This window comes from Chiroxiphia lanceolata, chromosome 7 (assembly GCF_009829145.1).
Source record: "Chiroxiphia lanceolata isolate bChiLan1 chromosome 7, bChiLan1.pri, whole genome shotgun sequence".
Lineage (NCBI taxonomy): Eukaryota > Metazoa > Chordata > Aves > Passeriformes > Pipridae > Chiroxiphia > Chiroxiphia lanceolata.
In genome coordinates, this window is record NC_045643.1 from 8,234,518 (window position 1) to 8,255,605 (window position 21,088).

The 21,088-nt window shown below is 38.3% G+C and overlaps 1 protein-coding gene across 4 annotated transcripts in view; it reads left to right on the forward strand.

Annotated features, from left to right (window-relative positions):
* The window catches only part of GLS (glutaminase), a 68,322-nt gene that overhangs the window by 38,898 nt on the left and 8,336 nt on the right, over positions 1 to 21,088 (forward strand). For 3 of the 4 annotated variants that reach the window (XM_032693625.1, XM_032693623.1, XM_032693626.1), the window contains 4 exons: positions 139 to 189; positions 2,602 to 2,778; positions 3,844 to 3,975; positions 5,307 to 5,399. In XM_032693625.1, coding sequence (XP_032549516.1) covers positions 139 to 189; positions 2,602 to 2,778; positions 3,844 to 3,975; positions 5,307 to 5,399 — 453 coding nt within the window. Of the gene's footprint in view, positions 1 to 138; positions 190 to 2,601; positions 2,779 to 3,843; positions 3,976 to 5,306; positions 5,400 to 6,211; positions 9,383 to 21,088 lie in introns of those variants that run through there. The other variant, XM_032693624.1, reaches the window with a different exon arrangement.

Here is a 21,088-nt window from a genome sequence, read left to right on the forward strand (position 1 = left end):
GTTGCATTTAAATATTTATTTTAAAATATGCCTAATGCTTAGTATGCTGACAAAAATATAGCTTAATTTACGTTTTTCTAAAAGCAATATTGGAAAAAAATAATAATTTTACCTAAAGACTTTATTTTTCTTCCTCAGTGCTTTCCTGAAGGCACGGATATGGTTGCTATACTAGACTTCTATTTTCAGGTAACTGACTTTAAAATTGAGATTGACTGTAGACTTAGAATTGCTAATATAAGCAGTAAAAACTGATTTGTGCCTAGATATGAAGGTTTTAATGACTTAAACTTATCAGCTTCTGTTAGACTCTGGAAATGAATGATGTTTGATGTATCCACATTTGCTTTTGCTTAGGAGATGTACTTAGATGTCTTTATTGCTAATGGAAACTAGCAATAATCTTTAAAAGGCTAATAGGTAGAGGCTTAAAATGTCTTGTATTACTTCAGTGAGTTTGACAAAACATTTCTGCTTCTTCGGGTGGCTGCTTCTTACAGTACAGCGAAGTATTTTAAACTCTGTGTAACTGAAGAATGCACGTTCTTTAGTAAGCTCAAGCTTACAAGTGCTGCAAGTGAAGTAATATAAGTATCTCCTCCTTTTTGTTTATTCAGTGGTTAGGAGTAAAAGAGTCGTGTCACATATTTTCCTCCCCTCCCCCATTTTTTTTTTCATTTTCACTTTCAGCGAGTTATTCGCAACTGTCACAAAATGAGAACTTGGCAAGTGTGAGGTATTTCCTGAGTGAGGGTTTCCTAATGTTAAAACATTCCCGACTCAGTCAGCTCTGCTGTATAGAGTTCTCAGGAGGCAGTTCAAGTTGTGTAACTGATTCAGCTCATTTGGGAGAGTTTAAAAAATAAAGAGTTCAGTTCTCAAAATGAATCTGGTTTTGACTCAGATACTTGCTCTTACTTCTGCAAAGTATAAACCATTATTTTCAAAATGCGAATTTTGTCTGAGTTTTTTGTATTGGGATGCACCTGCTCTTATCTTTAGATCACATGGATGACTGTTTATGAAGTAAGGTGTGTGTGATTTACTGTAGTTGACTTCTTGTTGAGTTATTAACTAGGTACAAGCTAATAGTCTGCTCTGAACTTCCCTTCTGACAGAACAAAACCAGTATTTGAATTTGATATTTGAACCGATATTTATTTGAATTTACTGTTTAAACGTGCTTTTTAAATGCTTCGTATCCCACTGCCTCAAGACCTGAAATGCTTCTGAGACAAAGCTATTCATAAGTTAAGAAATGCTAAAGCTAACTTGTCTGATGTATTTAATTTGGCCTCATTTTTGTGCATTCTGATCTCTAATTTAATGATTGTGTGTCATTCTCTGTTTCCCTTGGAAAGTCCCAAAAAGGGTAGCTCATACACGAGCGGCATTTCTGTTTTCTTGTTATGGTACAAGACTAACTTTCCAACACTCAGATTCTACTTAAAAGTCTAGTTATTTCTTTCTTTGGGTTTTCTGTAATGCTCCTTCATCCCTTGTGTAACTGGGAACTTTCTGAACAGGAATAAACTTATTTGTTTATTATCTCTGTAAAATGAGGATGGATTATTCTCAGTTTAGAGAAACAAGGTACAAAATGCAGGTGCTTAAACTGAGAACCTAGAAAGAATTTTTTTTTTTCAAAGTAGGTGATATTATGTAATACTTCATATGTTTAAAACACAGTTGCCATTTTAGATGCGTCTCTGACAATCTCTTGATTTGCAACTCCAGTTGATTGGACTAGGATGTATTGAGTTTGGCACCCGGAAAATAAGAATTCCAGGTAGTAACTACTCATGCAAACGTGGCTTAGGTAACTTCATGAAGTATCATGTAATGACTGTTTGGCAAAAGCAAGAATACAAGCATTAGTTTGTTTACTTTTTTAGAGCAGCATTTCAGCTTCAGGTTGAAACCAACTTATCTTTTGGTTTCTGCAGAAATGAGGCAGCATCAGGTGATGGCATCATATCACATTTCCTGATGTGTCACCAAAGTATGTATAGTCTGTACTGAAGCAGGGATCCTGGGAAAAACTATTGTGTGGTTGTATCATTACTATATAAAAAAGCATATATGAGAAAGGTGAAATAAGGCTGCATCAGCAGGAAGTGCTGGCATTAAGACTTGCATGTGCTAGAATTTGCAGCTTTAAAATGTACTTCTAATGATGTGTGGGATCTTCTAAGGCTTTAAAAAAAAAAACCCACACAAAATGAGCTCAAATTGAAAAAAACAGTCATTCTGTGGCTTTGACATTTTAAGCAGATGCAAAATACTGAGATTGTTTTACAGACCTCGTCCTCTCAAAGGAACATAAGGGGGGGTGGGGGGAGGAATCAAGCAGAGACACTTACCCATAAAAAATACTGTCCCAAACTTTTGAGAGGGCTTACAAACACTGTCGCTGGGATCTTTATAGTAGAAAGATTCAGACTGTATTAATTGATGCCTTTAGTGTCATCTGTAACAAATGTTATGCTGCAGGTGATTTTGAGATGTTATTTGTGTAGAGACATATTGTTGATCCTGCAGTAGTTGGCCTTACTGTGCTAGAAGTATCAGTGCTTATAATCTCTATTTCTTTTTCATAAGCTTTGCTCAATAGAAGTAACATGTGAATCAGCAAGTGTGATGGCAGCAACTCTGGCTAACGGTGGCTTTTGCCCAATCACTGGTGAAAGAGTACTGAGTCCTGAAGCAGTCCGGAATACCTTGAGCTTAATGCATTCCTGTGGCATGTATGACTTTTCAGGGCAGTTTGCCTTCCATGTAAGTAGTTTTCAGATGATAATTATAGCTGACCAGGAAGATAAATCTCTGCAACTGTTTTCCGCGTTCCAGGAATTGTTTAGAAAGTGAGCACACCAAAAGGGAGAATCTCACCTAGGATTCGTGGCACGACTAATATCACATACCTTATGGCACTCTGCCACTTCACAGCTGGGAATCCTTTTCATGTGAAAGCATAAATACTCTTCACTAGGAAGGGCTGTTCATGGGAGAAACGGGTCATGATGCAGGTGTAACTGAAAACATAACTGAAGAAATCCTGCTACATGGGAGTAAAAGGTAGCAGAAAGCATTTGCAGACAGTTGGCTTTTTCTTCACTAACTCAGGCTCATAAATTGTCCTTACATGTTATAAAAGTGTCTGTCACACAGAGCACATGTACCATGCTTCTATTTTCCAGTAATATGTTCCTTACATGTAAGTATTTCAAGATGGACTGTATCTTATTTGTGCTCTCAGCGTTTTGTTTTGTTTCCTTTATACATGTAAAACTGATTATGATGCTTTGTGTGACCTGAAAGTTACTGCTTAGAGAGCTACAAGGCTGTTAATTCATACTGGAAAAAAAGTAATAGCTTTGTCCAGATTGTAAATAAGTAGGTTATTGTGTGATTTCATAGACAGGCTCTTCAGTTTTCTTGTGGTTTTGTTTTTTACCTTTTCCAGTCAAGATTTTTAAAAATTTATGCGGCTTCATGCTACTACATCATTGCAAGCTGTTCATGAGAGATACACTTGTGCACTACTGCTTAGTCATAATTGCTTTTTTATAATAGATTTAAATTATCTTTTTTCACTGTATTACTGATTCACTGTATTCCTGACAGCAAATAATTTTATGATTGTGTACCTTGGATTGCCACAATTCTGCTTCAGGTTATTGTCTATCTAAAAAGAGATGAGTATTAATGCTTTCCCAGCTTAAAGTACTTTCCAGATCCATGTTTTATAAATACTGCATAATAATCTTCAGTGAAATGCTGATGCATTGTGTTATAATAGTGAAAAATGTATGCAGAGGCCAGTAATTCTCTATTCTATAGGTTGGTCTTCCTGCAAAATCTGGAGTTGCTGGTGGGATTCTTCTGGTTGTTCCTAATGTCATGGGCTTGATGTGCTGGTCACCTCCTTTGGACAAGATGGGCAACAGTGTTAAAGGAATTCACTTCTGTCATGTAAGCTGCATTGCCTTTGGGTTTTTTGTTTTTTTCTTTTTGCAGCTGATGTTTACTGAGCTTCAGTTAGCATAGCTGAGGTCTAAGTGAATTAAATAGTGATTTGTGATTCTTCCCTACATAGCAAGTTTCATCTGGTTCAAGGCTGGAAGTCCAAGAGTACACATTCATGTTTTAGTAATAAATAGCACTTGAATTCAGTGACCATTAAGAAAATATGATGCCAAAAAAACTAGAGAAATCTATTGTGGAAAAGCTTTGAAAAGGAACAGTTCATGAAGTAGTGAAAGTGCTGGTCTCTTTTATTCTGTATTAGAAGCTGTAGAGCTCTATAGACTTTTTTTTCTTCTGTCATAAAGTGAACAGTCTGCAAAACACTGGAAATGCAACTCTTATTTCTTTGCAATAAAAGAAGGCTGTAATGAAATATTGCCATTCTGATGTATTTTTAAACTGATTTTTGTAAACCATCTGACATAAAGGATGTCTTTATAGATCAGACCCAGCTGTTGGGCAAGCTCTTCCTAGCTTCATCTCTTGCCAGTAAAAGGGCTGTGGATAGTCTGTTGATAGCAGCATTAGAAGCAGGAGAGATTTTGTAGAGTACTATGTAATGATTAATTAAGGTGTTTTGTGGGAGAGGAGAATGTGAAAAATGTTTTCTTCCTTGTTTCTTTTCTCCTGAAAAGTACCTTGTAATACCAATGATGTAATTATAAATAGGAGGTTGAGCAGCAGTTAAAACTTTTCATGCTTCTATTTATCTAACATTTATACAAATTAACTATAAAATCATAGAACAACAGGATTTACTGCATTTATGTGTGTGGTGATGAGACCTAAAAACTGATTCCTGATCGTGGTGTACAGGTAACGTGAATGTAACATTCACTTTTAAAAATAGAACAACATAGCCAAGTTTTGTAATTATAACCTTTCATGCTGTAATTCAAACTGAATTAGAATCCATTATGTCACGTTTTCTTGTTTGATCCTTTTGATTGAAGTTTGATGTACTGGACTAGCCCAGGCTATTCTTTCTGTTCCTGAAGTGTTCCATACAGCTGGAATAGAAAGGTATTAAAATAGATATTTTGCAAATTGTTACTTGTTTAAGAAGGAGTTTTAAGGTATTATTAGAACTTTACAGTGTAATTATGTTACCTCCAAAGGGCCTTATGGACATTGATACTGATTTATTAAATAAACTTCTCTTATTGCTGGCTTAAGTTGCTAGGATATGATGTAAAACGTAAGCAGTAGTATTATTATCTCATATGCATTTGGCTATCATATGCAGATAATAATGAATGTTCTCTAAATATTTACAGGATCTGGTTTCTTTGTGCAATTTCCATAACTACGATAATTTGAGACACTTTGCAAAAAAGCTTGATCCTCGCAGAGAAGGTGGTGATCAGCGGGTAAGTTGATGTCTGTGTTCAGTGAGTATTGCTAGCAGATGTCAGAGGAAATACAGGAAGTTCTTCTCTAAATACAAAACTGCTCAATGACATGTATTGCATCAAAGCTTTCAGATAATCTAGTTAGTTTACATTATTAGTGGACACTTAACCTGGGTGGACCACACTGTCACAGGGTTTCATGTAGCAGAATTTCATATTAGATTTGTTACTCCATTTCATGCAGTTCACCTCCCCTGCTAGATTTAGTAGATGATATCTGATCTAAGAGTTTTACTGTACTGGTTGCCTTTAATAAAGACTTGACCAGCTGGTGGGCTTAACCTTTCTGTTCTGGGCTGCAATGCATGAGATCTGTGTTTAGCTGTACTTTTATAGGGATATCTCTGAGACCACATGTCTTGCTGAGAGTTGCACAGGCAGTGAATTCAGGTGTGAATAGTCCTGTAGACAAGAGCCTGTTACTTAGGAAGCAGCGAAAGCAATATCTGGGAGTGGACTGAAAAGATAAAAGTGTGAGGGTGCTTGAGATAAGGAAAACTTTGTTTTCATTACCATTAATGTTTTGACTAAGGCATGAAGATTTCAGTAGGAGAAGATGCAGTAGAATGATTTTTAAAATGCTTCGATATGCATGTATACATCTAAAAATTACCAAGTTTTGAATTTGAATTTTTTATAAGTTGAAAAGAGAAAATAGCAGTTTATGTGAAGAGCTGAAAAACTTGAGTCTATTAGCATTGACTGCAAGAATGGATTTTTTTTTTCCTTCAAATACACTAATAAATAATGTATGTTGCTTGAACAACTAGCATTCCTTTGGACCAATGGACTATGAGAATCTCCAGCAAGAACTTGCTTTAAAAGAAACAGTGTGGAAAAAAGTGTCACCTGAATCAAACGAGGACATCTCCAGAACCATAGTGTATAGAATGGAAGGTCGGGGAGAGCAGAACTAAACGAATGGGTTCTAGTTTCATTACATTCTTCATTTTACAAACCCTCAAGCATCTCTAGATTTAACTTGGATTTGAATATTGTTTGCCTGGTGTTCCATTTATATATATATTTTGTGTAAATTCTGTATGCTATACCAAAAAGACTGTCAAAGTTCAAGGGCGGGGTGGGGAAAAAGCACATGCAAACAACAAACCCAAAGCTGTTAAATGACTTTTGTAGTTACTTAGAACACATTTAGTTAAAAAAAAAAAGGTAATTCTTACTGTTTTCAAAGATATACCATTTCTGTGTATATCTGTTTATTTTTGTTTATATCTCAGAATTTTAAGTAAATGAGCTTTAGAGCTAAGCAAGAACTTACGTGTCCTCTGAGAAGGGTCAGCATGTAAAGGTAGGAGAATATGAATTAAAATATAAAATAGTGTCAGCAAAATACAGCAAATTCCTGAATCTCTAAATAATTGTATATTAAGTGGAGATAGGTTCTGAGTCATGTTATTATCATATCCTTTCTTTTTTAATGTGAGCTTTCAAATTGCTTTGAACAGAAATGGACCCTTTGCATATGCCATGCTAGTGAAGATTATTTTTCTCTTTTAATCAGACCATTAATAATTATTAATGCCAATATTTAAATAAAAAGAGCAAAAATGGCTGGGGAGGAATGGGAGAAGCGGGGAGGAGGAGGAAAAAATTTGTCTTATTTGCAAGTTAACTAACAAAGCAGAAAGATGTCTGACCCAACTGTTCTCTAGCTGCTTGTGCTGCCAGCTGGTAGTTATGACTCAGAAGTCTGCCTTACTAATAGTGCAGTGCTCCACCCTGGAGAGGAATGTAAGCAATCTGGGGTTTAGAGTGCTAACTAACTGAGCAGTGAGCAGGAAATATGTTCAGAGTAGAGCAGATAGGTAGATCTTAATTAGACTGTTTACAATTAACTTACTTTTCAACCATTAATATGTGCACACGTTCATATATGAAGATCAGAGGTTTCAGTTTACTTACACGTGAGCAAATTCTTAAAAAGTTACCATTGATTTCTTTTTTTAATTATTTTGAATTTGCAGCTCTGTCAGTTTGCTGAAGAACAGGACTTGCATTTTTCTACAGATAACAGCATCTGTCAAGCTGCACAATTTGATAATTTGAGTATCTTTAGTAGGGTGTAGCTCAAAATGATATATTTAAGCTTCAGATAGGCTCTGTAGGCAATGCTGGACAGAGGTCAAAGATTTGCTGAATTCTTGACACTTGTAGGTATTAGATTATTAATGATGCTAAAAATCTTAGAAAATTATTCTCTGTATCACTTTTATAAGTTTGCAAATAATCTGATACATCCCATACCCATTACACATCATGCAGAAAACTTGTCCAAGCAATGATAAATGGTATTAGCTGATTGAGGATTTTAAGAGGCAGTGACATACAATTCCTTCACCTCTTCTCACCTTCCCCTGTCCCTCTCCCTTTTTAGTTTATCTAAAACTCCAAGGTGTGTTCATATGTGAGTTTTGCTAAAAGGAGAGTTCAATTTTTCCTGCCCCTCTTTTGGCCCATCTAGATGTTTTTGAGTTTAGGAAGATGCATAAAGCAAAGTTGATGTTCTCTGAAAAAGCAAACTCCTCTTAATTGCTCTGTTTAGGTATTGTTATTTTGCATAAACTTTTAAAAAAAAAATAACTCTGACGAAACCCTGAATAATCTTCATTTAGCAATGTGTTGTAAAAGGATGGGCTCCCGATCTTTGAAGCCTGGGATGAAAAGTATTTAAGCAATTTTCAGTGAATTTGAAGCCCTACTGGGATGAAGAGGTAGATCTGTGGTGCAGATGTCAGTAATAAGTGTCAGTCATAAATTGCTGAATAATAATTATTTTATAATCTTATCACTGATGATAAGGTTAAGTTTGTCAGTGCTTATCCTGAAAATAAAGTGAGTAAAGGCAAAGTCTTGTATTATAAAAATGTCTCACCCCTTTGAGGATTTTACAGTAAACTAGTAGCTACAGAGACGTAACAAGTATTCAGATCCTGCAGAACTACATGTCCTTACCTGAAATACCCTCAGTTGCAAGAGGGAATGTAATGTGTCTGTGCTGCTAATGAAAAGTATTTACAGTGATGACGTTGCTGGTTAAATTACTGATTTAATTAAAAATGGAAAAGGCATGATGCAGGATTTGCTTGATCTGACTCTACCCATCTGGATTTTTAGTACTGTTTGAAGCCACTTCTAAAAATGTGGTTGAAGATGGAAGATTTTTCCATCTGGGTTTCAACTTGAAAATAAAAAGTTTTACCCTATTTATGTTTGTCAGTTACATACAGAACTTGTGGTAGAGTCAAGTCCTGCATGGGAAATAGAAAAATAAAGAAACTACTAGATCTTTAATATGCATAATAAGAATATTTAGGGTACAGCTTAAACAATCTTTATATATTTATATATATATTACAGTTCTGTAATATATGCTTTTGAAGCCTGTCTCAGAATTGAAGGCAGCCTCTAGCTAGGAGTAGAATCTCAGGAGGAGATTCCTTTGAACCAATTATTTTGTAACTTGCCTACACTTGTAGTTTCTTGTCCTGGCCTGCCATGTCTGCAGATGGCTCTTTTTCATGGCAGGGTGCCTGGAGGCCAGAGTTAGGTCTGCCCTGATGACTTACCCACCTACATTGGGTCTGGTGAGCGGGTCCCAAAGGACGGGTGATAGAGGCTGGTCATTCCATGTGTGAAGTCTGCAACGGTTTTAGTGTTCACCTGTGCTACAGTAATAGCAATTCTTGATATTCAAGCATTTTAGCTGTTTGTTTGTTTTTCTTTGTCAGCATCATTAACATTTCATTAGAAATGTAAATGCTTTTTAAAGTTTTATTTTAGCATTTGTGTTGTACCTTTTGACTCAGTTGTTAAGTTACCTGTCTCGTTTTCCATTTTTCATTTGCATTGTATGTTATTTATGTATCTTGATTTCCAGCATGCTTATTTTTGTATTGTTTAATAAATTTATTTTAAGCTGATTTTTATTGTATTTTTTTTCTCTCAATTGAGAACACGTTTTTGAAGTTGAAGTTGAGATAGCGAGCACCCCATTCTTAAAAAGATTCTGGAAAAGTAGGTGGAATAAGCAGATTTAGTTAAACCAGTCATTGAAAACCTTCCTAAGATTTCTTAAACATTTTGTACAGTAATCTAGTTATTTTTTCTCTTTGAACTGTTATCTTAGAGAGTTGAAGCAAAAGTCAAAGAAGCCAAACTTTCTCACTGTGACTTTTTTAATAAAAAAGTCCTGGTGCAGTAGGATATCAGTGTCACTGTGTATTTGTCTGGTTTTGAAGATACGGATTCAGTCACTTGGAAAATATGTGCCTAATAGTTCTAGTGCCAGGGTAGTAACTGCTGATCCTGAGCATTATGAGGGGAAAAATACAGCATAATAATCACATGTAGCAAGGAAGGTGGTCCAAACCCCACGTTGTTTCAGTAGTGATAGTGGGGTGTGCCTAATACTGAGGATGGCCGTAATTATTAATTTAGCTTTTCTGTAGACTGGATTATAACATGAAATAATATAAAAATATCCCATATCAAAAGAGTTTATTCTGTAAAAGTCATAAAGATGATGAAAGGTAGAAGAGTAGTATGTACAAAGAGAGAGCCACTGGTGATTTACCGTGGAATTATTTTGGCTCTTACAGTTTGGTTTTCATTGTGTATTTGTGTCAGAAGACCAGTGGGTGGGTAGATGAATAAAAAGGCAATGGATTCAGAAGAGGGTGGGTGGGAGGGGGGGATGGAATATGTTGGGTTTTCATTTCTCTTATAGCTCTTGGTCTTGATACATACATGTCATTGATGCACAGTAGTTAGCTGTGAACAGAGTAATTAATTATGAGCTTCATAATTTATGTATGATGTTTTAGTATCATAAATGTTGTTTGTAGGCTTTTAGTGTTTGGGTTTTTTTTTTTAATTTTAAAAAATTTTTCTGTAGTTTTCTGAAGGGAGTCTTGGAGCAGTTATTGCAGTGAAAGAAGAATAGACTTGTTTCAGTAGAGTTCTTATTGGGATGACTAAATACACCTAATAATTTGCCTTCATTGCGGAGTCCAATTGAGAATGAGTGTTGCAAGTGTCTCTAGTAGTTGCAGGGATGGCAGGAGGCTTTAAATCAGGTAGAAATCTAACTAAAGCCTTATTATTTTTTTATCGTGCCAGTATCTTGTCTGTTCCACACTTCTTGTCCAGTTTAGAAAGCACGTGACTAACTAGTATGTGTAATGATGTGCTTGGGTCATGCACAGCCCCATTTTCTTTCAGGAATTTATGTCCTAGTATGTTGAATAATTTAAATAGTCTAAATTATTAAAATACCTACCTTGAATCAAGCGTGGATTCCGACTTGCCATTTGCTCCCTCTAGAGAATATTGCACACGAAAGAGAAATGCCCTGTTTCCGTTTGGTTTTCATGCAAGGAGGAGTTAATTTTATTATTGACATCTTAATCCTGCTTTATGCAGACTTTTGGTATCACTTGGACACTTAACATTTAAAAGTTTTTGCGAGACTTGAAGAGTGGCACAGCTCTGCACGTGGTCCAGCTGCTTCTGGAAATGCAGGTGCATTTCTTCTCTGTGTAGCAGGGGTGTGTAATGGTTATGTCTGAGGCTGCAGTTTAACTAAAGCCTAGGATAGAGTTCAGACTGGCAGAAGTGTGGTGGGGACACATTTGTTGGCTATTTTGTTTATTGGTTTTTGTGGTTTTTTTTTTTACCAGTTTAAGTAATTGAAACAGAACTTAGTTTAGGCAGTGAAGAAGGGATACTTGACCTAGAGTGAGGCTGTTAGTTAACTGGACCAGGCAGATTTTTAAAAGGACAAGACAGGCGTGTTCGCACGTGAGGAGAATAATAGAAACTTTGACACCTTGGCACTAAGGCTGATCAGGAAACAAGGTTGAAGGAAGGACAAGGGGAAAAGGAAGTAATTCTAGAATGCTTTTCTGCTCTCAAAAATGTTCCAGCCAGCCCTACCTTGATGTATTTCATGTACTGAGCAGGCATGTGGGGGAGTGTATCTGCTGTCAGGTACTGCCTCCTGTTTTAGCTGCTGCTCTGCTCCAGTTCTGACCCAGCTGGCACACAGCTGTGCCTTCATGTGTTTTTACAAAATTCATGTGCACACTGTAAATTGGAAATTTATGTTCATACTGTATCTTTTTTTCTTTAATCAGGTCAGTTTTACTTACTGGGGTGCAGTCATCATAACCCATCTCTATGAAGTGCAGGGCATTCCACAAGGTTGCAAAGCTTGGAAGGGATCCCTGGGGATCTTCCAGTCCAGCCTCCTGCTCAAAGAATAATCCAGTCACATGGTATTGCTCAGGGGCTTTGTCAGTCAAGTTTTGAAAACCTCCAGTGAAGAGGTTTCTGTAATCTGAATGCTTTAACACTTTGATTGAAGAATTGTTTCCTAGCCTACAGTTGGAATTTTCCCTTTCTGCAGCTTGTAATGGTGACTTCTGTCTTTTCACAGAGCATGATGAATTTACCATCATGCTGTAATCTGTTGGCCTTTAGGGAGTCCTAGAAGTGGCATAGGTAAAACTGGCTTTTCGTCAGCCATAACTAACATTTTCAGTTCCTGCTGTATTTTCCCACTGGATTCAAAATATTTTTTTCATTATATCATTGAAAATAAAGTCGTTTAAGGATTTGAAAAGGCCATATTCCCTTTATTTTTCTATTGAAACCTATCAGGCTAAATGCCAGCATGGAAGTATGATGAGGGATGGCATGTTACTGTTAGGACCCCTTGTGATCAGAGCACTTATCCAAACAATGAACTGAGAACACAAGTGGAGTGATAGGAAGAGATAATGTTGCTCACTTCCTGTTGATGTCATTCACCAGCCCAGCTTTTTCCTTGAGGCAGGCAACTTTATTGTTTTTTCAGGAATTACTCATTCAATATCAGGGTTTTTTTGACTGATAGACTTGGTTTTGGTTTTATGTGTAGCTTTGGCTTTCTGAATGGGAAGTGCATTTCACACGTCTTTTAAAGGACTTGTCTTTTAAAGGACTTGTCTTTTAAAGGACTTGTCTTTTAAAGTTCTCCAACGTGTAATTATTACAAGTCAAATAATTAATATGTAATCTTGGTCTGAGAATAAACTCTTCTGATTAAATGTGTTTAAAAAAGAAATCCCACTCTTGTTATTGCAGAAGAGGATTAAGAATTATGATTGAGGACATAGAGAAATGGGCTAAAACAGCTGAGTACATTTTGTTCCGTATACCAAGGCTGATGGGGAATAATATCTGTTTGCAGGGTTTGGAGATAAAAGCATGGATGTGGAAGATTTGTTTAAGCTACTAAATATTTTCAATACAAGGAAAACTAAATACACAGCCTAGAAATTAGAAAAAGATTTATAGAAACTTGATCCTAGTAGTTTAAAACAATCCTTCCCAACTAGAGTAGAGTGCAAAGTTCTGGTAAGAGTTCCCCACTCTTCTTTCAGCTGGTAGGGTGGAATCAGTCTGTTGCCAGTGCAGTTGCCCTAAATATCTTCTTAGAACAGAGTCCTTTATTTTGGAAATAATTCCAGTTCCAAGTTCTGTATTTAAGAGTAAACTGTCATCCGTAAATTGGGAAGTACCTACAGCCTGGGAAGCCAGAGCATGACTCCACTCTGCTCTGTTGTGTGGATATCAGTCCTGTCAATAGGTCCTTGAAAAGGCAGACATCCTTTTGTCCTGTCTGCTTAACACAGCTAGGTCACTAAAGCACCCATCAGCATTCCACTTTATTCATGTGACTGTCGTTGATCCCAGTCCTTTGGTCCCAAATCTTGCAGTGTTAGTAATGTCTGTATCCACTACTTCAAAGGCTCTTGTTTTTTTCCTGCATCCAGAACCAATGGCTCAGCATTCATTCCACTTGTTAAGGTTTCTGTATATATCTCCCATGCTCTTTGTTGCAGAACTGTTAGGGGGGAGTTAGTCTTTGAAAGGACTGAGCAGGAACGGCTAAAGTCTGTATTGTGAGATTCCTGTAATAGTTTACTGCAAGAATTGTTATTTTACCATTTTGGAGCTTCAAGTCATCATAATTTACTGACAAAACATTTCATTGCTGATGAGGAATGCTGAAAAAGTTTGACAGCAGAGTAAGTTAAAGTCTTCGAGAGGGTCACTTTTATTCATAACTTTGTTGCTGTCCTGTCCAAAGAATCATTTGTGTACTTCCCACCAAACTACTGATGGCAAATGCATACCACCCAGAACTGAAACTTTGCCTAGTCTTGCTAGCTCAATTTATGAGTTTATAAATGCCCTTGAAAGGTAGTTCTGTTTTTTTTTTTTTTTGTTGAAAAAAAAGTATGTGGAATCAGCCAACTTTAGGTCTTAAGTCTAGTGAAAGATGATTGAATTTTTGCTTGATATTTTGAGAGTCTTTTCAGTGATGTGCTTAATTCTGTTGTCTCCAAAAGTAAGAAGTGTGTTAATTCATTGATACCAGAAGAAATTGGAAACAGCAGGTGGAACCAAGCATGGTCACGCTCATTGTAATCTAGTCAAGGCAGTTTTGGTACTTAATTTTCTCTCCTCTTCCCAGTATTTGTACCTTCTGAAATCAACATAATCATCCCCAAAACACAGGGTTGGGGATGGGTATGTCTGTACCAACGTGGGTATCAAGCAAAGGATAAGGCATCTGTCAGTAATTGTTAGTGAGTAGCACTTGAGATTAGCTCCTCTTTTTCCAGGCTTGTCTGTTTGTCCAGGCACATGTGCATGGGGAGGGAAACTCTCCAGTCACTACATCATCAGCTGAATAGGGGGGAAGCTTCAGCATTAGGTGCTTTCAGGTCTTCTTATACCTAAAAGCTGAAGATGACTTGTGAGCTGTTCAGGGGTATCTGTGACATCAGTACTGGTTGTGTCCATCCTAGTACCTGTTCTTGACACTTTGTACCAGGTCTTTTTTGCTGGAATTTTCTTTCAACTACAGCAGTGTTTGTTCCTGAGATCCTGTAATCTAATACTGATGGAGTCAGTGACTCTGAATCTTGAGCTCTGAGTTGTGTAGGGTTTTTTTTTCTGTGTACCCCTTGAACCAGTTCGTCTTTAATGGTGGTTTTATGTGCTAGAAAGGGGAAAGGCAAAACCAGTAATGCACTGCTTCCCACAACATTTTGGGACTGTCCTGCTTCTGATGATGGTACTGGAAAGGAGAAACTGCCCCATGTGTGCACCCTGCTATGATACTATTTTCTAGTAAAAATTCAGTTTGAATGCCCTGATTCTTGTGGGGAGAGGCTTGTATGGAAGGATTCAACTGCACTTTGCTTTGTGTGACGCGCTCTCCACGTCTGTAGATCAAGTTCTGGAGTTGGGATTGGTGAAGGATTGTTTCTTCTGCCTCCATCAGAGGGGAGGCAGGGGTGGGAGTGGGGGAGTTCAGGAACGTGGCTGACCACAATAGCCTCAGCTCACCCCATGGGGTTTGCACATCTTGGGAGTGGAATAGATGGGCATGATCTTTCTGAAAGAATCTCAGTTACTCAAGGTAAGTGGATGTTTCACCTATTGTAGTAAACATTTTGTTTAATTACTTTTAATTCATCTTAATTAAATAGTCTTATCTGTAATTTAAACTGCATGAGTTTACTAATACTTTAGAATTAATCAATAGTCAGAACTGTAAATAATAAGGCATTGCAAATTCCCAGTGTTTGTTGCCATGAAACCAGGTCTCTGCTTCCGTCTCAAGGCCAGTTCTGTCAGTGCTGTTGTTACTACTTGAGCAAAACCAAACATTGTATGAAGCAGATTGTTACTTATGGATCCACAAGCTGGATTTGAAATAGAGATTGTTTTAGACTTCATTTACAAGATACTGAATCTCATTTAGCGTTTAAAAATTAGAATAATTCAGTGTAATCATCTGTGAGCATTCATTGGGTGAATTAATTGTGGAACTGAGCTCAGCACTGTCTATGACTCTTGATGTGTTCTGTATGAGTCAAAGGATATTTCTGTACTCTTGAAGAGTTTGCACCTCCTGCCTGTTAGTATTTAGGATTAATTAGCCTTTTCACAAGTAGACAGATTTTGTTTTGAGGAATACCAAACTCTTTCCAAAAATGTTGTGTCCACTTGGTGACTATCTTATGAGCGAGAAATTGGTGTTGGAAGAGGTGAATTCTGGTTTAGTCTGTCTTTCATGGCTCCAAATGCGATCAGATGAAAAGTACCTTTTGTTTACAGTTACTGCTTCCTGTGTCCTTAAGCTTTTAAAATTATATTCAAAATAATACATTAATAGAGCAGGGGAAAAAAGAACAAACAGTTATGGTGTTGTGCTACTTTGTGGCAAGTATCATTTTTAGATGCTTTTAAATACTTAGATTATATTTAAAGTGTTCTGACAAAAAAAGGACTTCAGGCAGAGATGGACAAAGAAATGCAGTTTACTGAAACATGGGATATCAATACTCTTAATTACTTGCAATTTTGAGTGGCATAATCTAGTACTTTAAACATTTTGACTTATCTCCAAAAGGTTTGAATAAGAGGGAGATACGAATGGTAGAAATCCGTTTGAAGCCAGTGGCTGAGTAGGGGAAGAGGGGAACAAACCATCTCTACTCGACCTTCCATTCAGGAAGGCTGCACTTCTCCTTTGGCAGCCTTAGCCTGTGTGTTTTCCAGGAAAGCAGATTGACAGTTCTTAGGTTGAAGGAAGGGGTTTATGACTTCTGTTTTTCCTGGTGTCAAGAGAAATCTTTGATGTATGTATTTGGTTTAATTAAATACTTCTTATATTCAGGCACAGCTTCTGTGACAAGTACCAAGACTGAGCTTCAGGCTTGTTTGGATGCTCACTGAACCTAGTGAAAAGTCTTTGCTCTGTTTTTGGATTTTAAACAGACACTTTTAGGACCACCGAAAATTTTTTTGTCAGTATGTACCAGGCAGTTAAAAAATGTAGGAAGTCAGAAGGAGAAAATTACTAACTTTATTCTAAAAGATTAAATTTGGATTTGAAAATGTTAATAGTTGAATTGCAATAAGATGCTTAAAATCCTACTGGGATTTTGTCCAGCTTTAAAAAAAAAAGATAAAAATAATAACAAACTGGCTTGCCAGAGGGTTTTGCAGCTATAGCAGTACCGTTGATTTAGAGCTGCTTTAGGTATGGATACATGGAAATACAGCCTCTTGTGTGGCTGCAGTCTAGACATCACTCATGGGAGAAGCAGCTTTTGGTTGTATGCATGGATTGTGTTTGAACATGGCTGCTGGAAACTCTAAGGAGGAATAAATAAGTGTTTTGTGAGTCTTGTTAGTTTTCTATCAACAGCACAAGCTATATGAATAAATACTGTGCAAATAGCATTTCAAGTTAATTCTACCAGGGAAACTCCAAAAATAAACTCCGTGGTAGCAGCTAGGAAAGTCACTTGTGGCAGCTTTCAGTCCAAAAATAAATGCTGCACCCACAGCTCGTAAAACTAAAGGAGCTGGGTATGGTCCTCTGTCCCCAGCTGTGAAGAGGACCTTGCACCATCTTGAGGAAGAGAAGGGATAGTCAGAGGGTTAGAAAATGGGCTGGGGAAAAATATGGACAAAATCTTGTTTCCTGTGTTAGTTTCAAAACACAGAAGAGTAAATATTGACAGGTTCTAAAGGTATTTTTGCACTTTCTTCAAATTACATGAGGAAACAAGGATAGATGGTGCAGAAGATAGGGTAAAGAGAGGGGAAAAGTCTTGGATGAATAAATGAAAGTTTTGTGGAACAGCTAGCCTTGTTTGTATTTTCAAAAATTTCAATGTTTTAATGTGTGTAAGTATATGTATTAATTTTGGGATGTATCTTATTATTATTCATAGTATAATGGGAACAAAGACCTTCCCAAAGAATTCTAACTTTATATTATGATCTTGTGTTCATCTGAAGTTGGGGAAGAGGCTCTGTCGGAGGCAGTCGGTGTTGGGTTGCTGTAGAGGTATGTGGGATCAGATATCACTCTTACTGAAGCCGAGAGCCTCTTGCATGCTTCAGGAAATTATTTAGATAAATTATCTGTTCTTATGTAACTTAGTTTTCTGTAGAATAATGTAATGTTGAGGCTTAATCTAGAGACTGTTTGAGTGCCTTTAAGGATTGCCTGTCCCTAGAAATATTCATGGGCAGAACCTGACCAGCAAGCTCTGAGGTTGCTTCAGAGCCAGCCCTCACCTAAGTGGACACTTAAACTAGTCAGGGGGTCTTTTGGTGAAGAAGACACAGCACTTAAGTCCAGGAGTTGCATCCTGAGAGGCTGCTGGCACTGGAGTGGGGCAGGCAGGTCAGATCCAGGCTGTGCTTGGAGGTTTCTGTGTGAGGGGTGTTAGGTGTGCTCTGCTCCAGCTCTGGCACTGTGGCCATCGAAATACCACTTCCAACTCCTCACATACTCTGGATTTTAGAGATCTGTGTGTGCCAGACTGAACACCAGCAGTTCTAAAAGCTGTATGAAACTTCAGTGTGTGGACAGAGCAATACCTACGTGCTTTTGACAAATCCATATTATTTTGGTTGGGTATTTGTTTACAGTTCAGTCTTAGTTTTTACTTTTAAAAGTAAATGCTTCACTTCCCCTTGGGTAATAGCTTTCACTTTATTTCATGGGAAACAAAGCAGAAGCTCAATTGCAAAAACAGACTTCTGACTGAGATTTCTTTCCCTAAAAAGTACAACTTGGCTTCGTATTGAATCATGGTACTTTAAAAGAAAACTGTGACAATCTCTTTTAGACTTGAGAGAGAGCAGTTTCTAGTTTATTGCAAATTAAATGTAAATACAAAAATGGCTAATTTGTAAAATAAGTGGCCCTGTCTAGTGTCTGAAGGTACAGACATTTGCGTCCTCTCTCGGATTCATCCCTGGTTTATCTTTGTCCTTTGATGGGCTGCTTATATTCTATGTTTAATTTCAAAGTTAAGCTTCAAAATTCATTTTGAGCAGGTTTGAGGGTTTTCTCTTTCGTTTTTCAGTTTGATTTTAAAACCTTACATCCAGGGGAAAAGCTGTCTAAAGGCTGTGTTTCAAGCATAGTTGAGTTACAAGTTCCGTGTGTAAAAACTGGATGACTAAATTGTTTACTTTGTGCTCTAGATTTACTTTTTCTGGTTTTTATAGGTCAGCGTTGCTGTTTCAGAATATATACTGGTGTCTTATATTTCAGGATTTTTTTTTCCATGGATAAAATAAGCATCTAAAAACCAGCAGTTCTTCTGGAGAGCAAGAGGAGTGATTGCTTTTTGCTGCGTACCCCGATGACCCTCATCAGGCGATCAGCTTTAGGAAAAGCAGCAGCTGAAGAGTGCTGCTGTGAAGTTGAATTTCTGTTGATTCAGGAGATTTTATTGCTTTGTGCTTGTGGCTCACGTAAACTTTGCTCCTGCTGTCCTTGTTAGTGCTTGGCCATTTGCAGAGGCCTGGGGAGTAGGCAGAGTTTGGAGTAGCCGGTCTCTTTCCGCTGTGAAGCGTTAATCCCCGTTCACTAGACGAGTGCTCACCTTGGACAGCTTAACAGTCTATTTTTTGAGTTTCCGAGTTAATCCTGCGCTGAGCCGGATTAGCCGTGCTGTGTGCTCTGAACAATGGGTGCAAAGCTGAGCTCATGGGCATGGCTGCTGCCGGCCGTGGGGTCCCTGGGGCCGTCTGGCCCCCGGGCCTTGGCTCATGTGCTCCCTGTGTCAGTATGGCCCCGCTGTCAAACAGGGTGGGTGGCCTTCAGCAGAGTCAGGAGGGAATGTGTGGGACATCACTGAGCCCTTTGGCGCTCGCCGTCCTCCCGGTTGTAACAGTGTGCTGCCAGGATCTGCAGTTTGGAACTGTCATCTGACAGACTTTTGGTATAAATAGGGAACTGGGCTGTGTTCACCCTTGCTGTGCGTGCAGGTGCCCCAGGAAGGCAGCCAGGATGTCGTGCGTGCAGATTAGCCTTGCCCGGCGTGGGTGGGTGGTGGTGGTGTGGATAAGTCAGGTCACTTCCAGACAAGCCCTGCTGATTGCTCTGCTGTGCTCTGCGCTGGCCAAGAGCTGCAGGACTTCATTCCCATTACCATGCAGCTCTCCTGCAGCTGGGAGCGTTTGTCAGGAGTCTGGGTGTCATGTTCCCACAGCCCTGCTTACCTGGGACCCGCACGGGGATCCCAGTGCATCAGGCCCTGGGGTTGGTGTGGCAGTCACATATCACTGGGGAAGTCCTGAGCTGCAAGAGCTGAAGTTTATGTCCCAAACTGTCTCTATACCTCTGTGCTGTGCAGGGGAACATTTAAAACTTTGTTCTTCAAACCAGCTGGTCAGGAGGGCAGGGTTCCCAAAGGGAAATGTTGTATCCCAGTTTAAGCACAGAAAATGGGATGTGAGAGAAGAGTGTGCTGCTCGTTTTCTCTCAACTAGCTCTACTCTTTTTTTAACTCCCCTTGTTGTATTTGAAGGTCTCCTATGAGCACACTCAATCTGGTGCATAGTAAAGTTCAGATATGGTAAAGTTCTTGAGAAACAATATACATTTAAACCCTTTTTTTCCCTCAATATTTTGAACATCTCTGAAGGCTAACCTGTGACGTCATCCCTAAATATCATGGAAAGAGCATTGGAAAGTTTAGGGGAGTTTGTTTATTTATCCTTGTTTGTATTGCCTTGAGCAGCACTATTATAAACTATTGGGCTTGACTGTATTGCTCAGCCACCTGGAGAAACAGTAAAGCTGTAAGTAATATTTTTTTTTTAGAATGTAAATTCTGTTATGTTTTCAAAGAAATTGGAGGGGGAGATGTTCTCAGGAAGCAGGACAGAGTAGGAAATTAAAATCCAGATTCAGTGACCTTTTTAGCTAAGAGCCTCTCATGGAATTAATCCAGCTTTGAGCTAAATTAATTTTTTCTAAAGGATTTGTTTTCCTTGCGTGCACAGCTGTTTGGCTTTTCTCTTCTGCCCCAAGTGCAGTGCAGAGCAGAGGCTCTCCCTGCCATGCTGGAGGTGTTGCAGCAGTAGCAAAGAGGGACAGAGCCCTGTAGTGATGGGGACATGCAGGAAGGGACAGAGCACAGGGCTGGTACGCTCAGCTGCTTGGGTTTGGTTCCTACTTGAGCTCTGGTTGTTTTATATTAATGCTGAAGTGTGAGTGTCAATGGTCAGAAGGTGTCAGGTCACTCTCCTGTCATGAGACTGTAGCAGTTCATTTCCATCTCTGGGCCTCAATTTCCCATCTGAGTGCCAAACATGATGGCAGAGTTCTCTCTGTGAGGCGTTTGGAGTGGTCTTCTGTTGATGGAATTAGAACCAGGCAGTGATAGACACACTTTTCTTCACTAAAAAATAAAATTCTCTAAACCCAGTCTGTGTAAAGAGGGAAGTGATTCCATCTCAGTCTTGTACAGTCATTTGCTATTAGCCATCATGAGACCATTTAAATAAGTCTGGATTTGGGTGTGCAGCTCAAGTAGGAAAGACTGTTCTGTTACAAATGCTTCACCAAGGCAATTTGCATGTTCCAGCCAAGCCTTTCAGATTGGGTGGATGTGTTGAAATTTCACTTGCGTTAAGTGACTTCAGCATATTAACACTGAAGTTAAACATTTTTTTTATTAGATTTTTCAAGTTGGTACACTGAGAAATTGAAAAACAAAAGAAAAACTCTCATGTCTTGCCCAAGTCCT